A 23,116-nucleotide genomic window follows, 5' to 3' on the forward strand; every position below is an offset into this window, starting at 1 on the left:
CTGGGTTTTATCTGCTAATGTCTTTAAAGCGGGCAGGTGTCACAGCAAACTTATGTGCTGACTGGGAAGAAGATGATGGTACAGGAGAGACAGAACAGCAGAAGTAAAGCCCTTCAGGAGGGGAGGGGAGGCATCCAGTGCCCACAGGGAGCAGCTGCTGCAGGTGGGGTGGCAGACCTGGGGAGCAGGCGGACCTGGGGACAGGAAGAGGGAGACTTTCTCTTCCAGGTGCTCACGTTTTCTCAGTGAGGTAGGAGGCAAGGTTTCTAGCTGAGGACAAGAAGAGGGGAGAGGGGAAAGGGTGTCAAAGGTTTGTGGAGAGGAGAAAGTATAAAAGGGGGATGGAGTGAGTGAATTCATTAGAGAAGTACAGTAGGATTGCCAGGCAGAATCTGAGGGCCCATCTGGGGTCTCTGGTCATGATTTAAAGTGAGACCAGTCACTTTAATGACCAGTCATTTTTCTTATAACCATTTCAGCTGCTCAAGGGCAGGTGTGGAATAAGCAGCCTAACAGCCAAAAAGAAGAGAAAGGGAGTTGATTGCATTAGAAGGTATGATCAGTGGATATTTACCTGGTTTTCGTTCTAAAAGCTGCTGTAAATGAAACACGGCTTGTTCGTAGTCCTGTCTTCTGAACATGAGATCTGCCATCATCTATAAAGGTAAACGTTGGTTCTAAAAATATTGCCCCATGTTTTACAAAGCATAGTATTCCTATCAAGATTGGTTGCTATGAAAACACATATGAGAAACATGAGGAGGGCAAAGTTTTATAAAACGGAGCCATTTAAAAGTCAAGTACACCTTAAGCAGATTAGCACTGAGATCAGTATAACAGAAGATAGCCAAGGATGTGAAACATTTCTGTTTGCAAAAACTGTATTTTTAGCATAAAATATGTTTCAAGTAGTTATTCTAGAAACAGAAACTTGAAGGGAACTGCACACTCTCTGTGTCTCACTTGGCTAAAATAACGAGAAGATTTTAAAAGAAAACCCAGAACGTTCTGAAACCTTAAGTATTTCAAAGGAATTTAAAATGGGCAAGTGCTTTAAAACGGAGAGGTCTTGTATTTCTTTTCAGTTACAGTGACTCATTTGTAAAATTATTAAATGAACCTCACAAAGTGTCATCTATGTAGCTGTTTGAAAAGCTACCAAAAACCTCAACCCAGGTAAAAATGAGAAAGAAAAGCAAAACTCTATTTAATAAACACACACCTTAAAATGATCCATGAAGAATTTTTTCTGTAACTCAGAAAGTGCCACTGAAACTGGTAACAGTTAGTCTTTAGCAAGTTATAGCTTTACCACATGAACTCCTCCTGACCAAGCATAAAGAAAAATTAACTAGGCCCAAAAAGGGCAAGCAAAAACCTGACCTAAGTTCACCATTCTCATAAAATAAAGAGAGTCTTGGTGTTTATTGGTAAAATATACTAATAATGTTAAAAGTGTTATTTCTTCCAAAAGCCAACATGGGCCAGGCATCTCATCTACTATTAGTTTTATCAGTTAAAATTTGAAACTGCCCCATGGAATAAATATAAAACACAACTGCCTTTACAGCAGTGAAGTCTCCTGGACTAACCATGGTGGCAGCTTCATTGTCCTGGTCGCTCTGGAGAAGCAGAGCACAGTGCCGCAGGCAGGCGTCAGGGTCATCTTGTGCCAGGTATAATCGTGCCAGCTCCAGCATTATCTACAGAGAAGAAGGGCAAGATTAGTCAGAAAATGTTTGGAATGAAAAGTGAAATAGGACAATGTGTAGGCACAGATGAAACTTTATTTGACCAAGAGTTATTGCAATAAAAAGGCCAAGCATGATAAGCAGGAAAACTATAGGTTTGCTCATCTCTAGTTTCTCTTATACTGGAAAAAAACAAAAGGAAAAACAGGCTGTGCCTCACTTGAAAAGTAGAGAGACACAAAGCATTGTGAAAAGAACACTGGTCTTAAATTAGGAGCTATATTCTAGTCCAAGCTTCTCCATGAAGGGGCCCTTTACCTCTCTAAACCTGTTTCCTCATTTGTAAAATAAAAAGCTTGAAGCAGATATGCTCCAGATGTACAACTATGATTCCAGTTACTTTAGTCACCACTGAACAAGGTACCTATTTGGTTATGACTTAATAAAGATTATCTTTGCCTTACATCTGAAAGAGTTGTATTATTTCAAAACGTCTAATCTTAAACTTTAAATTCTAGAACATGGTTGTCTCGTGTTCTACATCACTTATTTAAATATTTAGCCATTTACTAGAGTATTGTTTTAAAATGTTGATCATCTATCAAGATCTGAGAGTAATAACATTTTAGTTTATAAAACTGGCCATGACAACCAGTGGATCACTGAAGAAATCAAAGAGGAAATCAAAAATTACCTAGAGACAAATGACAATGAAAACATCATGATCCAAAACATATGGGATACAGAGAAAGCAGTTCTAAGAGAAGTTTACAGAAATACAATCCTACCTCAGGAAACAAGACAACTCTCAAATCAACAACCTAACCTTACACCTAAAGCAACTAGAGAAAGAAAAACAAAGAAAACCCAAAGTTAGTAGACGGAAAGAAGTCATAAAGATCAGAGCAGAAATAAATGAAATAGAGACTAAAAAAAATAGAAAAGATCAATGAAACTAAAAGCTAGTTCTCTGAAAACATAAACAAAATTGATAAACCTTTAGCCAGACTCTTCAAGAAAAAAAGGGAGAGGGCAAGAATCAATAAAATTAGAAATGAAAACGGAGAAGTTACAACGGACACCACAGAAATACAAAGGATCGTAAGAGACACTACAAGCAACTATATGCCAACAAAATGGACAACCTGGAAGAAATGACAAATTCTTAGAAAGGTACAATCTCCCAATACTGAATCAGGAAGAAATTGCAAATATGAACAGACCAATCACAAGTACTGAAATTGTGATTAAAAAAAACTTCCAACAAACAAAACTGCAACACCAGATGACTTCACAGGTAAATTCTACCAAACATTTAGAGAAGAGTTAATACCTATCCTTCTGAAAGTATTCCAAAATACTGCAGAGGAAGGAACACTCCCAAACTCATTTTATGAGGCCACCATCATCCTGATACCCAAACCAGACAGAGATACCAGAAGAAAAGAAAACTACAGGCCAATATTACTGATGAACACAGACTCAAAAACACTCAACAAAATACTGGCAAGCCAAATCCAACAATACATTAAAAGGATCATACACCATGATCAAGTGGGATTTATCCCAGGGATGTAAGGATTCTTCAGTATCTGCAGATCAATCAGTGTGATATACCATATCAACAAACTGAATAAAAACCATATCATCATCTCAATAGATGCAGAAAAAGCTTTTGACAAAATTCAACACCGATTTATGATAAAAACTCTATAGAAAGTAGGAATAGAGGGAACATACCTCAACATAATATACACCATATATGACAAACCTACAGCTAACATCATACTCAAAGGTGAAAAGCTGAAAGCATTTCCTCTAAGATCAGGAACAAGACAAGGATGTCCCCTCTTGCCACTCTTATTCAACATAGTTTTGGAAGTCCTAGCCATGCAATCAGAGAAGAAAAAGAAATAAAAGGAATCCAAATTGGCAAAGAAGGAGTAAAACTGTCACTGTTTCCAGATGACATGATGATACTATACATAGAAAATGCTTAAGATGCTACCAGAAAACTACTAGAGCCCGTCAATGGAATCAGTAAAGTTGCAGGATACAAAATTTAATACACAGAAATCTCTTGCATTCCTACACACTAACAACGAAAGATCAGAAAGAGAAATTAAAGAAACAATCCCATTTACCATCAGATCAAAAAGAATAAAATACCTAGGAATAAACCTACCTAAGGAGGCAAAAGACACCAATGAAAGCAATCAGTGATGACACAAACAGATGGAAAGATATAACATGTTCTTGGATTGGAAGAATCAATACTGTCACAATGACTATACGCCCCAAGGCAATCGACAGATTCACTGCAATCCCTAGCAGATTACCAATGGCATTTTTCACAGACCTAGAACAAAAAATTTTTAATTTGTACAGAGACACAAAAGACCCCAAATAGCCAAAGCAATCTTCAGAAAGAAAAACAGAGCTGGAGGAATCAGGCTCCCTGACTTCAGACTATTCTATAAATCTACAGTCATCAAAACAGTATGTTACTGGCCCAAAAACAGAAATATAGATCCATGGAACAGGATAGAATGCCCAGAAATAAACCCACACCCCTATGGTCAATTAATCTACAACAAAGGAGTGAAGACTATGCAATGGAGAAAAGACAGTCTCTTCAATAAATTGTGCTGGGAAAACTGGACAGCTACATGTAAATGAATGAAATTACAACATTCTCTAACACCATACACAAAAATAAACTCAAAATGGATCAAAGACCTACATGTAAGTCCAGACACTATAAAACTCTTAGAGGAAAACATAGGCAGAACATTCTCTGACATAGATTGCAGCAATATCTTTTCGGATTCACCTCCTAGAGTAATGGAAAAAAAACCCCAAAAACAGATGGGACCGAATTAAACTTAAAAGCGTCTGCACAGCAAAGGAAACCATAAACAAAAAGACAACCCACGGAATGGGAGAAAATATTTGCAAACAATGCAAATGACAAGGGATTAACCTCCAAAATTTACAAACAGCTCATGCAGCTCAACGTTAAAAAAGCAAACAACCGAACCAAAAAATGGGCAAAAGATCTAGACATTTCTCCAAAGACATACAGACGGCCAAAAAGCACGTGAGAAGATGCTCAACGTCACTAATCATTAGAGAAACGCAAATCAAAACCACAATGAGTTATCACCTCAAACTGGTCAGAATGGCCATCATCAAAGAGTCTACAAACAGAAACAGATGCTGGAAAGGGTCTGTTTGTGGGAATGTAAATTGGTACAACCACTATGGAGAACAGTATGGAGTTTCCTCAGAAAAAAACTAAAAATAGAACTATTGTATGATCCAGCAATCACATTTCTGGGTGTATATCCAGAGAAAACCATAATTCGAAATGATACATGCATCTCACTGTTCACTGCAGCACTGTTTACAATAGCCAAGACATGGAAGCAACCTAAATGTCCATCGACAGAGGAACGGATAAAGAAGATGTGGTACATATACACAATGGAGTACTACTCAGCTATTAAAATAATGAAATAATCCCATTTGCAGCAGCATGGATGGACCTTGAGATTATCATACTAAGTGAAGTAAGTCAGAAAGAGAAAAACAAATATCATATGATATCACTCACATGTGGACTCTAATTTTTTAAAAATGAAACAAATGAACTTATTTACCAAACAGAAATATCACAGATATTGAAAACAAACTTATGGTTACCAAAGGGGAAACGTGGTGGGGGAGGGATAAATCAGGAGTTTGGGATTAACATATACACACTACTATACACAAGACAGGTAACCAACAAGGACCAACAAGGACCTACATAGCATAGCACAGGGAACTCTACTCAACATTCTGTGATAACCTATATGAGAAAAGAATCTGATAAAGAATTAATATATGTATATGTATAACTGAATCACTTTGCTGTATACCTGAAACTAATACAACATTGTAAATCAACTATACACTCCAATATAATTAAAATAAAATAAAATTTTCAAAAAAATTAAACTGGCCATGTATATAAGTTTTCTACACTAATATTATCTTTACATTTATTCTCACGCTGTGCCATTTGAAGTTAAGAGATTCAATCTAGTTGCTTTTGTATATCCAGCACCAAACAGCAATGAAAATACAATAGCTGTTTAGTAAACTGAATCGAATCCTCTAGATTCAGATATTTATTTGAATTTGAGAATTGTTTTAAAGTAATTATTAAAACACAGATGAATGTAAAAAGAGCTTACAGATTTACTTTATATCACTTCATAATAATTTTAGACTAACATTATTAAGGCATAATGTATTTTGAAGTATTTCTGAAACCAATATTAATATTTTAACTTGCATTTTTATTACATTTCTTTTCAAATCTTTATAAATAAGCTGTTAAGAAGTTTACATTTGGGGAAATTAGATGACATCTGGAATATAAGGTGCTTAAAATTTGATAAAAGTACTGACCTTATTATCTGTTTCACAATGAACAAGAGCCTCTCTATAAAATTTAATTGCTTTTTCATAGTCTCGCTGAGCAACAGAATGTTTTGCAATCTCTGCACAAATTTCAGCTGCTAAATGTTTCTGTGCAGGAACTGCATCTGGCTGTTCCATCTGAACACGTTTTAGTACCCGAGCTTGTAATTCTCGAGCCTAGAAAAATATAAGGATAAAAAGGAATTTTTAAAAGAAATTAAACAATGCTCAGTAACTCACATGTAGCATAATTTTACAGATTTATTTAAGCATTAATGGCCCTCAATCTAACAAAGCCTGATCCAAAGAAAATGTCTTAACTGAGGTTTTAAAAAGGTACTTGTTTGCAAATAAGCCAGTATGCACTTATCTTTGCAACTAAAATGCTATGAAAGTACTGAATCTTTTCCCACTGTTATAAGAATATGCACAGGAAACTCACTAAGAGAAAATGCAACCATGAAACAAATATTTAGAAAAGATGTCTACATGTTGTAATTAAAAAAATGAAAACTGTAAATGTTTATTAAGTTAATAAAATAGTATCTAAAAGTTATTGAATCAAATACTGGCATGTTTCAGGGAGTAAGTACATCCACATATTGTCAATGGCATATAAATCAGTCCTGTCTTTCTGGGGAGCACCCTCGTAAAACATACTAACTCCCTAAAATTAACACACTATTGAACTAAGCTGTTTCATCCTTGGGAAGGTATTAAGGACATCACTAGAAGGAAAAAAGGAAACATGTTATTTGTTATTAAAAAAAAAATGGCCTGTTGTAAAAACAAAACAACAACAACAACAAAACAAAACAAAAACAAATCTGGAAGCAACCCAAATGTCTGATGATAAGGAAATGCCTAACCAATTGATGGTGTATATACCTGGTCCCACACTATGCACAGACACTCCTAAGGAGGTAGGGGCCTTCCTCAGACTAAGAATGTAGAGTAATTTGCTAAATTGGAGGAGTATCAGCCTTCCCACCCACAAGTCTCGTTTCTGAAACATCGAGACCTTCCTTTAACAAGTGACAGAGAACTCCTAGGCGTTAGGCCTTTACAATAAACTTTAACTTTGAGCTGATCATTCACTCATGCATTCATGCATTCATTTAATGAACAATAAATGCCCACCATCTGCCATACATTATGCTACACACAACAAGCCCTTCTGGGGACTCCTGTCAAAACGTTGGTTGACAACTGGTATTCGATGAAGATGGTCTAAAGCTGATTATTTTGGGGAACCACAGGTCATAATATTTTAGGGTATCATGATAAGCATTCTTTTGGAAATGAAAGAGAAAGGATTAAAAAATACTGTATATATAGCATGTGGTAAAGGTTAACACTGTTTCATGAAATTTTAATTTTGGTTATATTAATGTGTTTATAAGTATAGAGGTATGTGCACGTTTGTGTATTTGATGTTTTATATTATGCATGTACCAGTGTGCACGGTTTTGCATATGTGCACGCACACACACACTCACAAAGAACTCTGAAACAACTGGTCTAAATAGGGGCAGTACCCTTTTATACCTATTGTGCCAGCTTAATTATTAATTCTTTCTTTCTCAGAAGTATTCTGGCTTGAATGATAAATTATATGGTTGCACTAGGTTAAAAGATATGCACTTCTTTCTCTAGACAGTGAGTTTTATCTCTGCATCAACTAAATCTCTAAATGTCAACAAATAGGTGGACCTCATGAGCTTAACTTCCTAGAGAAAAACCTTTATAAGTTAGGCTTTGTGATACCTTGCAATTTTCTTAAAGGTAAATAATTGGGGGGTTGGGAGGGGGTGGATCTTGAGCAAAAGTTTTTTTCATTTTTTATTAAAGGTATCATAAAACAATGCTCAATTTCTCTAAGTATATATAATAATCATTAAAAAACATTTTCACATAGAATAAAATTTTCTTGAAGAATTGATACCATTCCCTATACTTTTCCTTGCTTTTATCAGAAATAAATTTCATGGTCTTTTACAGTAAGCATATTAACCCTGATCTGTCAACACCATTACTTTTCCCTCCCCCTTCCTTTATTATAATATTCTTCTAAATTCCATCAAACCCTTGGGTAGAAGAGAGTATATATATAAACATCTTATTTCAAAGAATTCTTAATTTTCCCTTTTTATTTCAATAGCCTTATTGTATCTTACCGAAGACCACATCAAAGCAAAATATGCCAATAAAATCAGAATATCACATTACTTTTTATATGAAGATGGAGCTATACTGGAAAAATCCATACAAATGAACGCTGAGTGAAGGAAGCAAACACAAGTATAATCTGTACATATTAATTAAAACTATATCAAGTTATAATGTCCTAAAATTGTTAGTGTTTTATGGCACACAGGTTTTTTATTTCTAGTTTAGATTTTGTTTTCACAGAAAAGATAATGCCTATACTAAAGTGATTTTTCCTTTAACTGTTCCTGCAATTAAACAATTAAAATAATCTATGATTTCCTTTCAGCCATTCAACAAAAATTTCAAGCTCCTATCATGGTGAACATATTTGAAGATGGATCCCATGATTTTCACCTCTATTGTTCAATAAGAGGATGGGGATCAGTTAGGAGGAGTCTGGGCTAAAAGATAATAATAGATAAGGCTAAAAGATGACAGAGAGGGATGAAGAAATGTGGAGTTATTTCGGAAGTCCGAAACGTATTTCATGTTTAGCAACTATGCAAAAATATTATGATGCAACTCCCAAGTTCCATAATGTGGAGAATTAAGCTCAATAAATGGTTGCTGAATAAATGAATTTAAAATATCAAACACTTTGATTACACTATTTGAGTTGTATTGTAATTCTATATTCAAATTCAAATTGTTTGTATTGTACCTCAAAAAGATTTACTTTTTCAGAGATCAGAATGCAAAGAATATTATAGTTGGAAAGAACGTTATAGCTCTTCAAATTTTATGAAAGGTGAAAAATCCCTGTGCTATAACATATAAACTTAAAATGAATTTGATTTTGGTTTGTTGGCATTGTCTAACCACAGTTTGTCTTTTAGTGTTATTCAATGTGTCTGCTCATAGAACACAGAAGCTCATGCAACCAGTCACTGAGACTAATGCTATTCATAATGGAATGAAATATGCCAAATTCACTTCTAAAATGTTTTGAAAGTCTAAATTTATGAAAATTACACTTTCCTTTTAGCTAATGGTAGCTAACCTCAGGTTAAGTGCCATTCCTTTATCATATAATTCAGAAAACAGGGATAAAACATACCAACAATTAAGGGTAAGATATTACATTGTTGAAGATTACATATCTTAATGAAATCATAAGCTTACATGGGGGTCACAGAAATCTAACAATGTGAGCTCCATTCATTCACAATTTGAACAAAAAAATATTATTGGACATTGCCTGAAACACACACACATTTTGTGTGGTGAAATCTAGAGATATTGAATCTATTAATAAAAATCTTCTGTCAAAGAAACCTCAAGGTCTCAAAGGTGCTAATACTGAATTGTTCCAAACATTAAAGAAACAGCATGTCTTAGAGACCAACCTTTCTAATGAACATATATGCACAAACCTTGAACAAAATATTAGGAACTATCTTTAAATTCCAGCAATGTCTTTTGAAAAATCACAACAGTGACATTTATTTCAGTACTGTAAGGATGGTTTAACATTCAAAAATCAATCAATTTAATAAACAGGAAAAAAAAATTGGAGAAAAGTCACATGACCATTTTGATAGATGCAGAGAGTGTATTAGACAAAACTGTTAGGAAACTAGAAATTGAAAAATCATCAAAACACATCAGCCACTTAGGAATACATCTAAGGAAATGAGTACAAAACCTCTACATTGAAAACCACAAAACATTAAAGGAAATTAAAGAAGATATAAATAAGTGGAAGAAAAAAATGAGTTCAACTCCTGCCTATGACACTAGTCATGTAACTTCACACAAGTTATTAAACCAAGCTCCCTCAACTATAAAACAGGATTAAAAATATCAACCTTCCCTAATTGTTATTAATAATTAGCAACAATACATTTAAACAGTACAATCCACTGGCATTCAATCATTATTTCTATTTGACTTATTTTCTATGACAGTTGGGCCAAAAGATTGTCTTCCTTTTACGTGTGGCATATTTCCTTCTGAGACCATCACCCACCCTTAACCCCTTACAAACAAAGGCATTTGTTTACCTGTTGTAATGAAGCAACTGCCTCACCAGGTCTGTCCGCTTTACTATAAACTTTTGCTAGAAGAACTTGAGAACGTCCATCCACTGTGAGAGCTGACAGTTCATTTACTATGAAAGAATAAAATATAATGGGAAAAAATAATAATTCATTTTAAATAAATCTTTACATTTTTCTATGAGTTTTTATACTTGACTTTGAAAAATAGTGAATAAAGTTTAAAAAGGTTCAATAAATTAACTGAAGAATGGCCAAATTGGAAAAAAAAAAGATTTAGGATAAAAACTGGCTGGAAGAAAAGTTAAAGAACTGGAGGCATTTCTTAGACATACAAGAGATAACAATACAACAACACAGAGAAGAGTTTCAATTTCCATTCTTTTTTTTTTTAAAGATTTAATTAATTAATTAATTAATTAATTTGTTTATCTGTCTTTGTTGCTGCGCATGGGCTTTCTCTAGTTGTGGTGAGCAGGGGCTGCTCTTTGTTGCGGTGCATGGGTTCCTCATTGCGGTGGCTTCTCTTGTTGAGGAGCACAGGCTCTAGGCGTGTGGGCTCTAGAGTGCACAGGCCTCAGTAGTTGCGGTGTGTGGGGCTCAGTAGTTGCGGTGCATGGGCTCTAGGGTACACGGGCTCAGTAGTTGTGGCGCATGAGCTTAGTTGCTCCTCAGCATGTGGGAGCTTCCCAGATCAGAGATCGAACCTGTGTACCCGGCATTGGCAGGTGGATTCTTAACCACTGCACCACTAGGAAAGTCCTCAATTTCCATTCTTAAGTGTATAAGCACCTCTGTTTATTGAAGTCATATAAAAACAAGATGGGGTAGTTAGTACATGCAATTAAGAAGATACCTGCTATTTATTTTTAAATAACAGAACTTAATAAAGTATACATATATATACACATACATATATACATAATAAACACTGACTTTGATGCCAACCTGTCTGGTTTCAAATCTAGGCTTTATCACTGTCTAGTTAACAAGGTCCTAGTCGAACAAGGTAGTTATCTATTCTGTGCCTCCCTTTCATCTGTAAAATAGGGGAAATAATAGTACCTATCTCATAAGATTACTGTAAAATTTAAAAAGTTAGTAAATTATTAAATAAGCTAATATATGCAAAGCAATTAAAGTCTTGTACATGTCAAGTGCTATTTAAGTATTTGGTATTATTATTTTGTAATCTAAGAGTAATAAAAGAACCCTAGATAATTAACAAAAAGATGTTTCTTCTACCATTTATCGACAGCATGGCCTGAGCCACATTCTGTTTGAATACATCATTATTTATTTAAAATCTCAACCTGAGAAGCAGGTTTTGTTATTGCTATTTTACAGGTAAGAAAAGCTCTAAGGTGGTACAAGGAACAAGGGAGCCGTGACAATGGTGAGAGCAGGCTGGAAGGAGAGGTCAGAGGAACAACAGCATGCATGTGTGAAGGCCATGTAAGCCACTGTAAGACTGTGGTTAACGCAGAGAAATGGGAGACAAGGGGGAGCTTGAGCAGCTGGGATCAAACTTGGTTGTTTAAAAGGTCCAATAGTGCTGCTGGGTTGGGAAAGGCTGTGTCCAGCTGTGGGGTTGAGGATTGGGTAACAGGGAGACCAGGTGTAGGCTACTGCTTTAATCCACCTAAGAGACGATGTAGCTAGGACAGGGTGACAGTAGTGGAAATAATGAGACACAGGAGAATTCTGAATGTATCTAGAAGGCAGAACCAAGAGGATTTCCTATGGGCAAGGGTGAAGGCAAGGATTTTGGTTCTTCAAAACTACAAAGAAGGCTGAAGTTATTGAGATAGAGAAGGCTGCACACAGAACAGATGGGGGAGGCAGATAAGGAATTCACTTTCAAACATGCTAAGTTTAAGATGTTTCTTAGAACCCTGGTGCTACTATATCAGCTAGGTGAACCTGGATAACTCAAGAAAATTGAGTATTAGATGCTAATTTAAAAATGTAGATAATTTTATTTGCCTCAAAAACTAATGTGAGCATTAATAACATATAATGAAATGCACATGAAGGCATCTAAGTTCACCATTGGATGTGCTCAGCAAATTATTAAATGAGCTCAGCAAATTATTAAATGAAAGTATTTATACTGCATAAATGTAATATACTTATGCCCATATAAGTAAAACATACTACTTGAATCTCTCCTCCTCTACAACCTTTTAAAAAATGCATATCCACATTTAGGCCATCTGTAGTGTTTCAAGCAAGGTCTGACAAGACTCATGCAATTATTTTTACGGAATAAATAAATGCATTCAAATTAGAATTTAAGCATCAACTTCAAAGCTAAATTAAAAGACCATTTTAGACATATTAGAAAATTTAGAGTTGGCTTGCCTTATCTATGTATCCAAACATATTTTAAAATCACAGAAAACATGGTATTGGCAAAAATAAAAATGGGAGGGGAAAAGGAAGGAACTCAAAACAAAAATTCCCAAAATCAGAGTGAAATGTATAAAAAAGCTTTTAATATGATAAAGGTGGCATTTCAATAAATGACACTGAGATATAATTGGCTATCCCTTTGGGAAACTATATAGTAAAAATTGTATGTGAATTTAAGTTCTTCATTATAAAAATTTAAATTCTCCATTATACAAATTAAAATTACAAAAGCCCCAGAAAAATATAAGAAAACTTTTTTCAATGTTAGGATTAGGGAAGCTTTCTCTGAGCATGACAAGAAATTCAAAAGTCAAAAAGAGAAAAGACTGGTAAGTATTATATATGATAGTTAAATATTCTATTTGACCAATGAAATGATAAAGTAATTTGATAAAGAAAGGACAGCCTGGAGAAAATATCTGTAACATGAATAATAGGTAAAAGATTAATGAATAATAGGTAAAGGATTAAGACAAAGGATATGAATGAAATAGTGAAAATACGATCTATAGATATAATACTTAACCTTAACAATCATCAAAGAAATGTAAATTAGAAGTTTGTTTTCTCTATAATTAATACTACATAATGTTGGGACATTTTTACCTTTAAGAAAAAACAATGGAGCAAGATTCAATTCTAGAAAGTACATAGTGCTATATAAACAAGGATTCTATCTCAGTAATGTTTCCTTCTATCTAAATGTCTATCGATAGGGGAGTCATCAAATAAATTATGATATTGACAAACAGTAAAATATGCTACCTATGTTAAAAAATTTAAAAGTGCTATATCTGCCAAAATGAAGAGAGGCTATTAAATGAAAAATGCATACTGCAGACCTATAGGTATAATATGACTCCTTTTTGGTAGAAAAAAGTGTTATGTATTAGTGTGTGAGAGAAAGGGGCAGGGAGATTGATCAGGACGTGGTTCTCTCTGGAGAGTGGGAGAGCAACACAACTTTCATTCACTTCTATAATCCTCAAATTTCTCCAATGAACAAGCACTAGATTTTATTTAAAAAGTACAGATCTTTAAAAAGTAAATTTGTATGAACTTTTAAGAAGGCAATTTGATAGTATCCAATTAAATTTTAAGTACACATACCCTTTAACATAGCATCTTGCTCTTAAGAAATATAAGCAAGTGTATGCCAAAGAATGAGATACAAGGATATTCATTTTAACATGGTTTATAACATCAAAAGACTGGAAGACTAACTGGGGAAAAGTTAAATAGCTTACGGAGTTATAAAATATTGTGAGTCTATTAGATAGAATAATATGGATGTACTGACATCAAACTATATCTGCAACATATTGTATGTGAAAAAAATTGCTGAATAGGAAGAATGATGCATTTTGAAAAGAACAATATGCATATTACACTTAGATATTTACATAAATATATATAAAATATACACTAAAACAAAAATGGTTACCTCTAGGGAGGTCTGAGAACAGGGCAAGTAGAATTCACAGGAGAAACTGGAGACTTGCACATTATACTCTTTAATAATGCTGAATTTTTTTTAAAAAAACAACTTTTAAAAAGGATTATAAAAATGTTTACTTGTTTAAACACTGGTTGTAGTTACAATTTATAGGAAACTTCCAACAAAGCTACAGTAATCAAAACACAATGGTACTGGCACAAAAAAAGAAATATAAATCAATGGAACAGGATAGAAAGTCCAGAAACAAACCCACGGACCTCTGGTCAATTAATCTATGACAAAGGAGGCAAGGATATACAATGGAGAAAAGACAGTCTCTTCAATAAGTGGTGCTGGGAAAACTAGACAGTTACATAAAAAAGAATGAAATTAGAACATTCTCTAACACCATACACAAAAACAAACTCAAAATGGATTAAAGACCTAAACCTAAGACCGGATACTATAAAACTCTTAGAGGAAAACATAGGGAGAACACTCTATGACATAAATTGCAGCAACATCCATTGCTGGATTTTTTCAATCCACCTCCTAAAGTAATGAAAATAAAAACAAAAATAAACAAATGGGACCTAATTAAACTTAAAAGCTTTTGCACAGCAAAGGAAACCATAAACAAAATGAAAAGACAACCCACTTCAGAATGGGAGAAAATATTTGCAAATGAAGTGACTGAAAAGGGATTCATCACCAAAATATACAAACAGCTCATGAATCTCAATATCAAAAATATAAACAACCCAATCAAAAAATGGGCAGAAGATCTAAACAGACATTTCTCCAAAGAAGACATACAGATGGCAAAAAAAAGCACATGAAAAGATGCTCAGCATCGCTAATAATCAGAGAAATGCAAATCAAAACTACAGTGAGGTATCACCTCACACTGGTCAGAATGGCCATCATTAAAAAATCTACAAACAATAAATGCTGGAGAGGGCATGGAGAAAAGGGAACCTTCCTACGTTGTTGGTGGTAATGTGAATTGGTACAGTCACTATGGAGAACAGTATGGAGGTCCCTTAAAAAACTAAAAATAGAACTACCATATGATCCAGCAATCCCACTCCTGAGCATATATCCACAGGAAACTGTAATTCAAAAAGATACATGGTGCTTCCCTGGTGGTGCAGTGGTTGAGAGTCCGCCTGCCGATGCAGGGGACACGGGTTCGTGCCCCCGTCCGGGAAGATCCTACATGCCGCGGAGCGGCTGGGCCCATAAGCCATGGCCGCTGGGCCTGCGCGTCCGGAGCCTGTGCTCCGCAACGGGAGAGGCCACAGCAGTGAGAGGCCCGTGTACCGCAAACAAAACAAAACAAAACAAAACAAAAACAAAACAAAAAAGATACATCTACCCCAATGTTCACTGCAGCACTATTTACAATAGCCAGGACATGGAAGCAGCCTAAGTGTTCATCGACAGAGGAGTGGATAAAGAAGATGTGGTACGTATATACAATGGAATATTACTCAGCCATTAAAAAGAATGAAATAATGCCATTTGCAGCAACATGAATGGACCTAGAGATTATCATATAAAGTGAAGTAAATCAGAGACAGACAAATATCATGATATTACTTATATATGGAATCTAAAAAAATGATACAAATGAACTTATTTACAAAACAGAAACAGACTCACAGAGTTTGAAAACAAACTTATGGTTACGAAAGGGGAGAGGTGGGAGGGAGGGATAAATTAGGAGTTTGGGACTGACAAATACACACTACTACATATAAAATAGATAATCAACAAGGACCTATTGTACAGCACAGGGAACACCACTCAGTAATCTGTAATAACCTATATGGGAAAAGAATGTATACATATATATATGTATAACTGAATCACTTTGCTGTACACCTGAAACTAATATAACATTGTAAATCAACTATAACACATAATAAAAATTAAAGTAAAGAAAAAAACTAAAGGAAACTTCCTTTATGTCACTTTGGAAAGTAGTTTTCTATAACACAAACTGTTTCACAAATCTGTTTTAAGATTTTTAAAATATCTTACTTTAGTAGGGTGACATTCTGACAAATGAAAGAACCAACCTCACATACACTAACAATACAAATACATACTAATATAAAAATAAAAGAATCAGATATATTAGGTATACTTTTTCAAATAAGAAAGATTTTCATACCAGGTTCATGAGCTAGTGCATGTTGAAGAACTTTTTCTGCTTTGTCATACCATTTCAGTTTTAATAAGAGCTCAGCCAAGTCATAGAAAAGATAATTTTGTTGTCCATTTTTCAGAGCAGCTTCATAATAAGTGATTGCCTAAACAAAGTCCATTTCAGTTAGGGGAAAAAAAGGCAATGAGAATGGCATTCAAGCATAGATCCTACACACATTATGACTTAAAGCAACTGGAAGTAACCTAAAAGCAGGTTATGCATGGACTTGCACGAGTGATTAAGTGTGACATTTTTCTTACAGAATCCAGTATTATACAAGACAACTAGCATTTCTTACAACAAGTAACTAAAGCAAAGTACTTTGTTAAAATTTTTTCCAGTTTTATTCCAAACGTTAGTGAATGCAAATACTTTGCTAGCTGTTGTATATATGTTCAACAGTTACCAGGAATAGGGCAAGAATATAACTAAAGGAAAATCTATTATCCTTACTACAAAACAAACAAAAAACCAAAAAAACCCCTCAAAGCACATGGCTTACCAAAACTGGTTCAATGGAAAGGACATCTATTATGCTTTGTCATATGATAAAAGAGATGTAACAGTAAGTTTATCATAATTTATTTCATGGCAGAATTTTGCTGTAAGGTGAAACCTGAAGTAAACTTTAGGGTCCAGAAAGTCTTTGCAAAATGCAGCAGAGAAGAATCTGAGACACTGAGAAAGTCTTTATCACAAATTCCAGTTTGTAAAGACAAATTTGGAGTTTCCAACCATTAAGATACAAACAGTGCTTGCTGAAGATCTTTCACAGAGCAGGGTTTGCAGATTTGTTAAAACAGATACATTTCAAAATATAAAGTATTTACCTTTGAGTAGTTGTGAGTTTTGACAAGAGCTTTCCCAATTTTGCTTGCCAATGTTCCATCCTTTGGGTTCTGATTTAATGCTTGCTCATATGCTACTATGGCTTCTTCAGGCTAATGTTGGCAGATAAAAAATGAAGCAATAAAATAACAGCTTAGGTGGCTCCCATTAAATGGCAACACTTCTATAATTAAGGGCTACATTTGGAATACTTACTAAGACTAATAAAACACATACTAAGTCCAGAAACCTTAATAACTTCAGAGAGCTGATAATCACTAGTGCAGGTGTAACTCACTAGTATAATCCCACCCAGGTTACTTAGGTCCATGTCCTCATAAATAGTCATATGAGAACTAAGAGACGGCTTCTTGACAGCTTTTCATCTGGCATCATTATAAAAGCCAGAACCAGAGGTCAGAGGATTGCTTCCCTTTGAAGAAAACACCACCTTAGCCAGTAGCTCTTTTCATCCTTTTGTTTAAAGGTGACTCACCTTACTTCTGGTATCATCTCTATTTCAAATGATAGTGCTGAATAACTGGATCTCAATTTGAAAAATAACTATAACTTTTTTTTATGCGGGCATCCCACTGTTGCAGTGCCTCCCGTTGCGGAGCACAGGCTCCAGACGCACAGGCCCAGCGGCCATGGCTCACGGGCCCAGCCACTCTGCAGCATGTGGGATCTTCCCGAACCGGGGCACGAATCCGTGTCCCTGGCATTGGCAGGTGGACTCTCAACCACTGCGCCACCAGGGAAGCCCTGAAAAATAACTATAACTTTTTAATTGTAATGGTTGTCTCCCTTTTTATTGTGATGACTGGATCTTTGACTATTAAGTAAACGTTATTAAAATGAGGGGAGGGGATTTGGATGAAGGTGGTTAAAAGGTACAAGCTTCCAGTTACAAGATAAGTATTAGGGATGTAATGTACAACATGAAAATTAACACTGCTGTACGTTATACGTGAAAGCTGTTGAAAGTAAATCCTGAGAGTTCTCATTATAAGGGAAAAATATTTTTTTCTATTTCTTTAATTTTGAGCTATATAAGATGATGGATATTCACTGAACTTACTGTGATAATCATTGCATGATGTATTTAAGTTAAATCATTATGCTATACCTTAAACTTACACAGTGCTGCATGTCAACTGTATCTCAATAAAACTGGAAGAAAAAAACCCAAATTCCTTTCAGTAGAATGTTATACTAATCACAAAGAAGAATTTTTGGTTTTTGTTTTGTTTTTAAATCTAAGTTCAGTAGTATCAGAAACTTTACCTCTTGAATATTCATGTATGCATCACCAAGGAGAATAAAAGAACGAGGGCTAGGCATCCTTTCAGCAATTTCTCTGGAAATCAGACGAACACTGCTTAGTGTATTGAATATAAATTTCTTCTTCTAAACCAATTAAATAAAAGATAAGCTTATTTTTTCAATGAACTAATAGCCTTCAGAGCGCCTTCTTTATATCCAACAGTGTAATATTGTTTAAAAACTCCAGCCATACCCACACTCAGATTGTTTATGCTAAGTCAACAATTTTTTTCATTAAATTTTTCTATTTCCTGAAATGCAGGTAAAAGTATACAGATAGTAAACATATAAGCTCTCATTATCCAGAAATACATGATGTGGGAATGAAGTTGCAAAATATGACAAACACTTATCATCCTCCTATGCATCTTGAGCTCTGATATTCATGGCATAAGTCATATACAACGAATTACCTTAAAAAATATAAAATATTCTATTTCAACATTTGCTGCTTATTTTTTACCTGCAAAAGGTAAACTACTAAAGGTCAAAATACCAAGGTTGCTCACATAATGTGATGCTGAGTCTTTAATGTACAATATCTCACTTAATTGGTCCAAAAACTCTGAGAAAAGAAAATTGTTACAATTATATAGATAATGCTGAGTTTACTACAGCTAATGTGTCAGATCTACTTGAAAAAAGAAAACCTATGATTTTAGCTACTATACTATAGTGCATCCAAACACATCAACCCTATTTTATATATACATACATATATGCACTACCAAATGTAAAATAGATAGCTAGTGGGAAGCAGCCACATAGCACAGGGAGATCACCTCGGTGCTTTGTGACCACCTAAAGGGGTGGGATAGGGAGGGTGGGAGGGAGACGCAAGAGGGAGGGGATATGGGGATATATGTGTATGTATAGCTGATTCACTTCGTTATACAGCAGAAACTAACACAACAATGTAAAGCAATTATACTCCAATAAAGATGTTAAAAAAATAATAATAGAATAAAAGGTGTGAAGAGTGAAAAAAAAATTGTCATATCATTAGAGATGATAGTGCCGATATTTTAGAAACATCATAGAAAATATAATCTAGGAAACTCCAGTCCATCCATCTATACAGGGGGTGCTGCTCAGTTTCTTTGAATCACTCAGTACCTACAATGAATCTGAGCAGCTTTCTGGGCTTTGATATTTACAAAATATAGATGAACCAATATGACTTAATTCATCAACATTTTACTATTCTCAAGGATAAAACATTAATTTTCTCTCATATGGAGTGTGTGCTTGTACCTTTATCTTTTTGTTTGGGGAGAAGTGTAAGAGCAACCTGTGTGTGCATGTGTGCACCCATGTCTCGTGTGAGAGTGTGTGTGTGTGCATGTTTTGTGTATCCCAGTAACTCCCAAGGGCATCAGTGTATGACACTTTTTAAACCCCTGCCACTTCTGTAATCCATACCTTAGTGTGGTATATACTAAGCCATAATTTTCTTCTGCTATAGCTATGATACTGAGTGTTAAATATGACTATATAGCCCCTGAATTGTTACATTACATAATGCTTTTAAGCTATTAGAATACATGTAATTGTAGCTCTTTCAAAGTCCAAAAATAACATCTGATGAGAGAGGAGAGCTGAGAAACTAAGCCACAGGTTGAAATAAATCATAATTACCACGATTTACATTTTAGGGAGAGTAACTTGGTTAGAGTTACTGTGTTTGGTGGTAGTAGAAGGAAGCAAGAACACATTAAGGAAGGGATCTATAACGTATCTGAAAAGCAGTTAAAAGAAAGAAATTTGGGGATTAATTTTAGGAGATAAATGTCAAAATATAATGGGTTGAAAGAACCATTTACCTGTAACAAGTGATATATAACATCTTCTCTTTTCTGTGCTTCAGATATATATCTGCCATTTTTTCTTTGGTCTCTATGAAATAAGGCTGCTCAGATGTAACATTATGAAGCATGCTTATAGCCCGTTCCACATCTCCCTGGGCCAAAGCTAGGTCTGCGTTAGCAATAGTGACACGCAACTCTTCAGATGTCCCGGAAAATTCATGGATGGCATCTTGTAAAACTTTGGCCGCCTCATGCTGTAAAGGTGAAATTAAAAGTAACATTTAAAATTTCAACAAATTACACTACAAACTAAGGTTTTCTACTAATACAGAATGAACAATAAATGCTAGTACAGTTATGATATTTGTGAAATAATAATAGATTTTTTTTGAAAAGTACAAAAATTTAAAACCAAACTCAGAGACCAAATTAAGATGACATTATAAATATTTGTTAGCTGAAAAGTGTTCTCATAACTAGGACAACAGCAGTTGCTACCTAAGACTTGTTGCTACTATAATTTAATAAACATTTACTTTGCACCCAGCATTGTAAATATTAACCCATTTAATTCTCACAAAAATCCTCTAAGGTAGTTACTATAATTACCCCCCACTTTGCAGTAAGTAAAATGAGATTCAGACAGTTAAGTTAACAAATGATAGAACCAGCCTGACTCCAAAGCCTAAATTCTTAGCCATGTTCATTACTGCATCTTGGATGGGATCCAGTCCACAGTCACCCTCTGTACCCGATGGCTCTACATTACCTAGCAGATTACGTTATTCCCTACACTAGTATGTCATTTTTGTTATACCCCAGGTGAATATATTTCCTAATTTCCAAATCTGTACCTCAATGAATCTAAAATGTCATTGATTTTAATTCATCTCAGCTTTAGAGATTTTAAAACATTCTGATTTAAGAAACGTTAAAATGTGAAAAAAACAGTGCATTTCAGAATCAACTATCTATAGTAGAATTGGTTCTTCTTATTAAGTGCATTTTACATTAATTTATTAGTGAACTGGAAATTCTTTGAGATTCGGCAAGTATCTGGACACAGTCTTCTTAATTTCCACTAAAATATGAAATAATGAAATAACTGATTAGCAACAGCTGCAACTTAAAAACCAAATATAAATGATGTTAAGTTCCTCATTTTCTACAAGGTTCTAATTCTTTTCTCAGAATTACATTTTTGTTTGCCTTCTTTCTACCTATCTATCCATCTACCTATCTATATTATTCTTTAAGTATTTGATTTTATGATCTATCTATCTTTATTTTTTAAAGTATTTGATTTTATGATTGTCCTGTTAGTTTAACAAAGCTGTATTATTTCAGTGGTTCTTTTATTTTCTCAGCTATTAGAATTTCAGATTGGTACTTTAATTTTATTCCAGTAGTACATCTGTGTGTGTGTGTGTGTGTGTGTGTGTGTGTGTGTGTGTTTCTGTGTATATGTGTGTGAGCCCTTTTAGGAATTCACAGAACTATATTATATTATTACATTTCATGATAGCCAAAGTAATCATATATATTATTATACACATTATATTAATACATACTACAGTACATCATATTACATTATATTATTACTCATATTACACATACAGTGTATATCTAGTATTACATCTCATGGTAGCCAATGTAAGTACACTGATACATAAAGTCATCCCAGTACAAACTATGTCTAAATTCAGGGGCTACAGAAAGTAACATGATCTGGTGCTAAGTGATGAGAAATAAATTTTCTAAACTTTACCACTTGGTCAAGCGAATAATTTTAGCTTTTTCATTTCCTAGGACTCTATATACTTGAATAACAAAGTTCAGATCTGAGCCACTGAATTACACTTGACCTACCTGTTCTCCATTTAAGCGGTGAACCTCTACCAACTCAAGAAAGACTGATAAACGATGGCTTGCATCGACTTCAGTTTTTCTGTATTTTGACTTTGAGGAAGTTCCAGTTCTCCTCATTCCTGGTAAACTCATTGCTATATGCAGGGTTTTAATTGCTTCTGCTATTTCTCCCATTTTCTTTTGTGACTGAGCTTTTATCAAATGATATAAAGGATATTCTCTCACCTGAAAAAAATAATATTCAGAAATACTTCCTTGGAGTGTTTACAACATCAATACATAGTTTACAATCCATCAAATGTTATAATAATAGGATCTTTGAGGACAGTCTACCCTGTGATTGTATGCATGAGGTCTATTTCTGTCCTCTTACTCATGTTCTGATCATTTATTATATTAAATCAGAATTCAGGTAACCTGACACTACCTAGTGTTCCGTTGGTTAACAAACAAGTACTTCTACTATGAGAGGAAAGAAATTGCACACAAAGTTTATAAGGCTAGCAAATATATTCTAAGAAATTATTTTAGTTTTCAGAAAATGAATTCCTTTACCTCAGACTTCTCGTACTGAGATAAAGTTATCAGATTTCTACAGTTTCTTGTCTTTTCTTTATTTTCTAATTGTAAGATTAAAAATTTCAGGGCTTCCCTGGTGGCACAGTGGTTAAGAATCCACCTGTCAATGCAGGGGACACGAGTTTGAGCCCTGGTCCGGGAAGACCCCACATGCCGCAGAGCAACTAAGCCCGTGTGCCACAACTACTGAGCCTGCGGTCTAGAGCCCGCAAGCCACAACTACTGAAGGCCGTGCTCTGCAACAAGAGAAGCCACCGCACCGCAACGAA

The 23,116-nt window shown here is 34.7% G+C and overlaps 1 protein-coding gene across 1 annotated transcript in view; it reads right to left on the bottom strand.

Moving 5' to 3' along the window:
• The window catches only part of TTC21B (tetratricopeptide repeat domain 21B), an 86,567-nt gene that overhangs the window by 32,510 nt on the left and 30,941 nt on the right, over positions 1 to 23,116 (bottom strand). Inside the window, exons 14-22 of the mRNA XM_082841513.1 lie at positions 22,269 to 22,493; positions 20,415 to 20,653; positions 18,553 to 18,625; positions 17,268 to 17,378; positions 16,402 to 16,540; positions 10,376 to 10,482; positions 6,150 to 6,338; positions 1,593 to 1,703; positions 575 to 656 (exon numbers count right to left, since the gene is read on the bottom strand). Coding sequence (XP_082697639.1) covers positions 575 to 656; positions 1,593 to 1,703; positions 6,150 to 6,338; positions 10,376 to 10,482; positions 16,402 to 16,540; positions 17,268 to 17,378; positions 18,553 to 18,625; positions 20,415 to 20,653; positions 22,269 to 22,493 — 1,276 coding nt within the window. The remainder of the gene's footprint in view (positions 1 to 574; positions 657 to 1,592; positions 1,704 to 6,149; positions 6,339 to 10,375; positions 10,483 to 16,401; positions 16,541 to 17,267; positions 17,379 to 18,552; positions 18,626 to 20,414; positions 20,654 to 22,268; positions 22,494 to 23,116) is intronic.

This window comes from Leucopleurus acutus, assembly GCF_964270905.1.
Source record: "Leucopleurus acutus genome assembly, chromosome: 6".
NCBI classification, from domain to species: domain Eukaryota; kingdom Metazoa; phylum Chordata; class Mammalia; order Artiodactyla; family Delphinidae; genus Leucopleurus; species Leucopleurus acutus.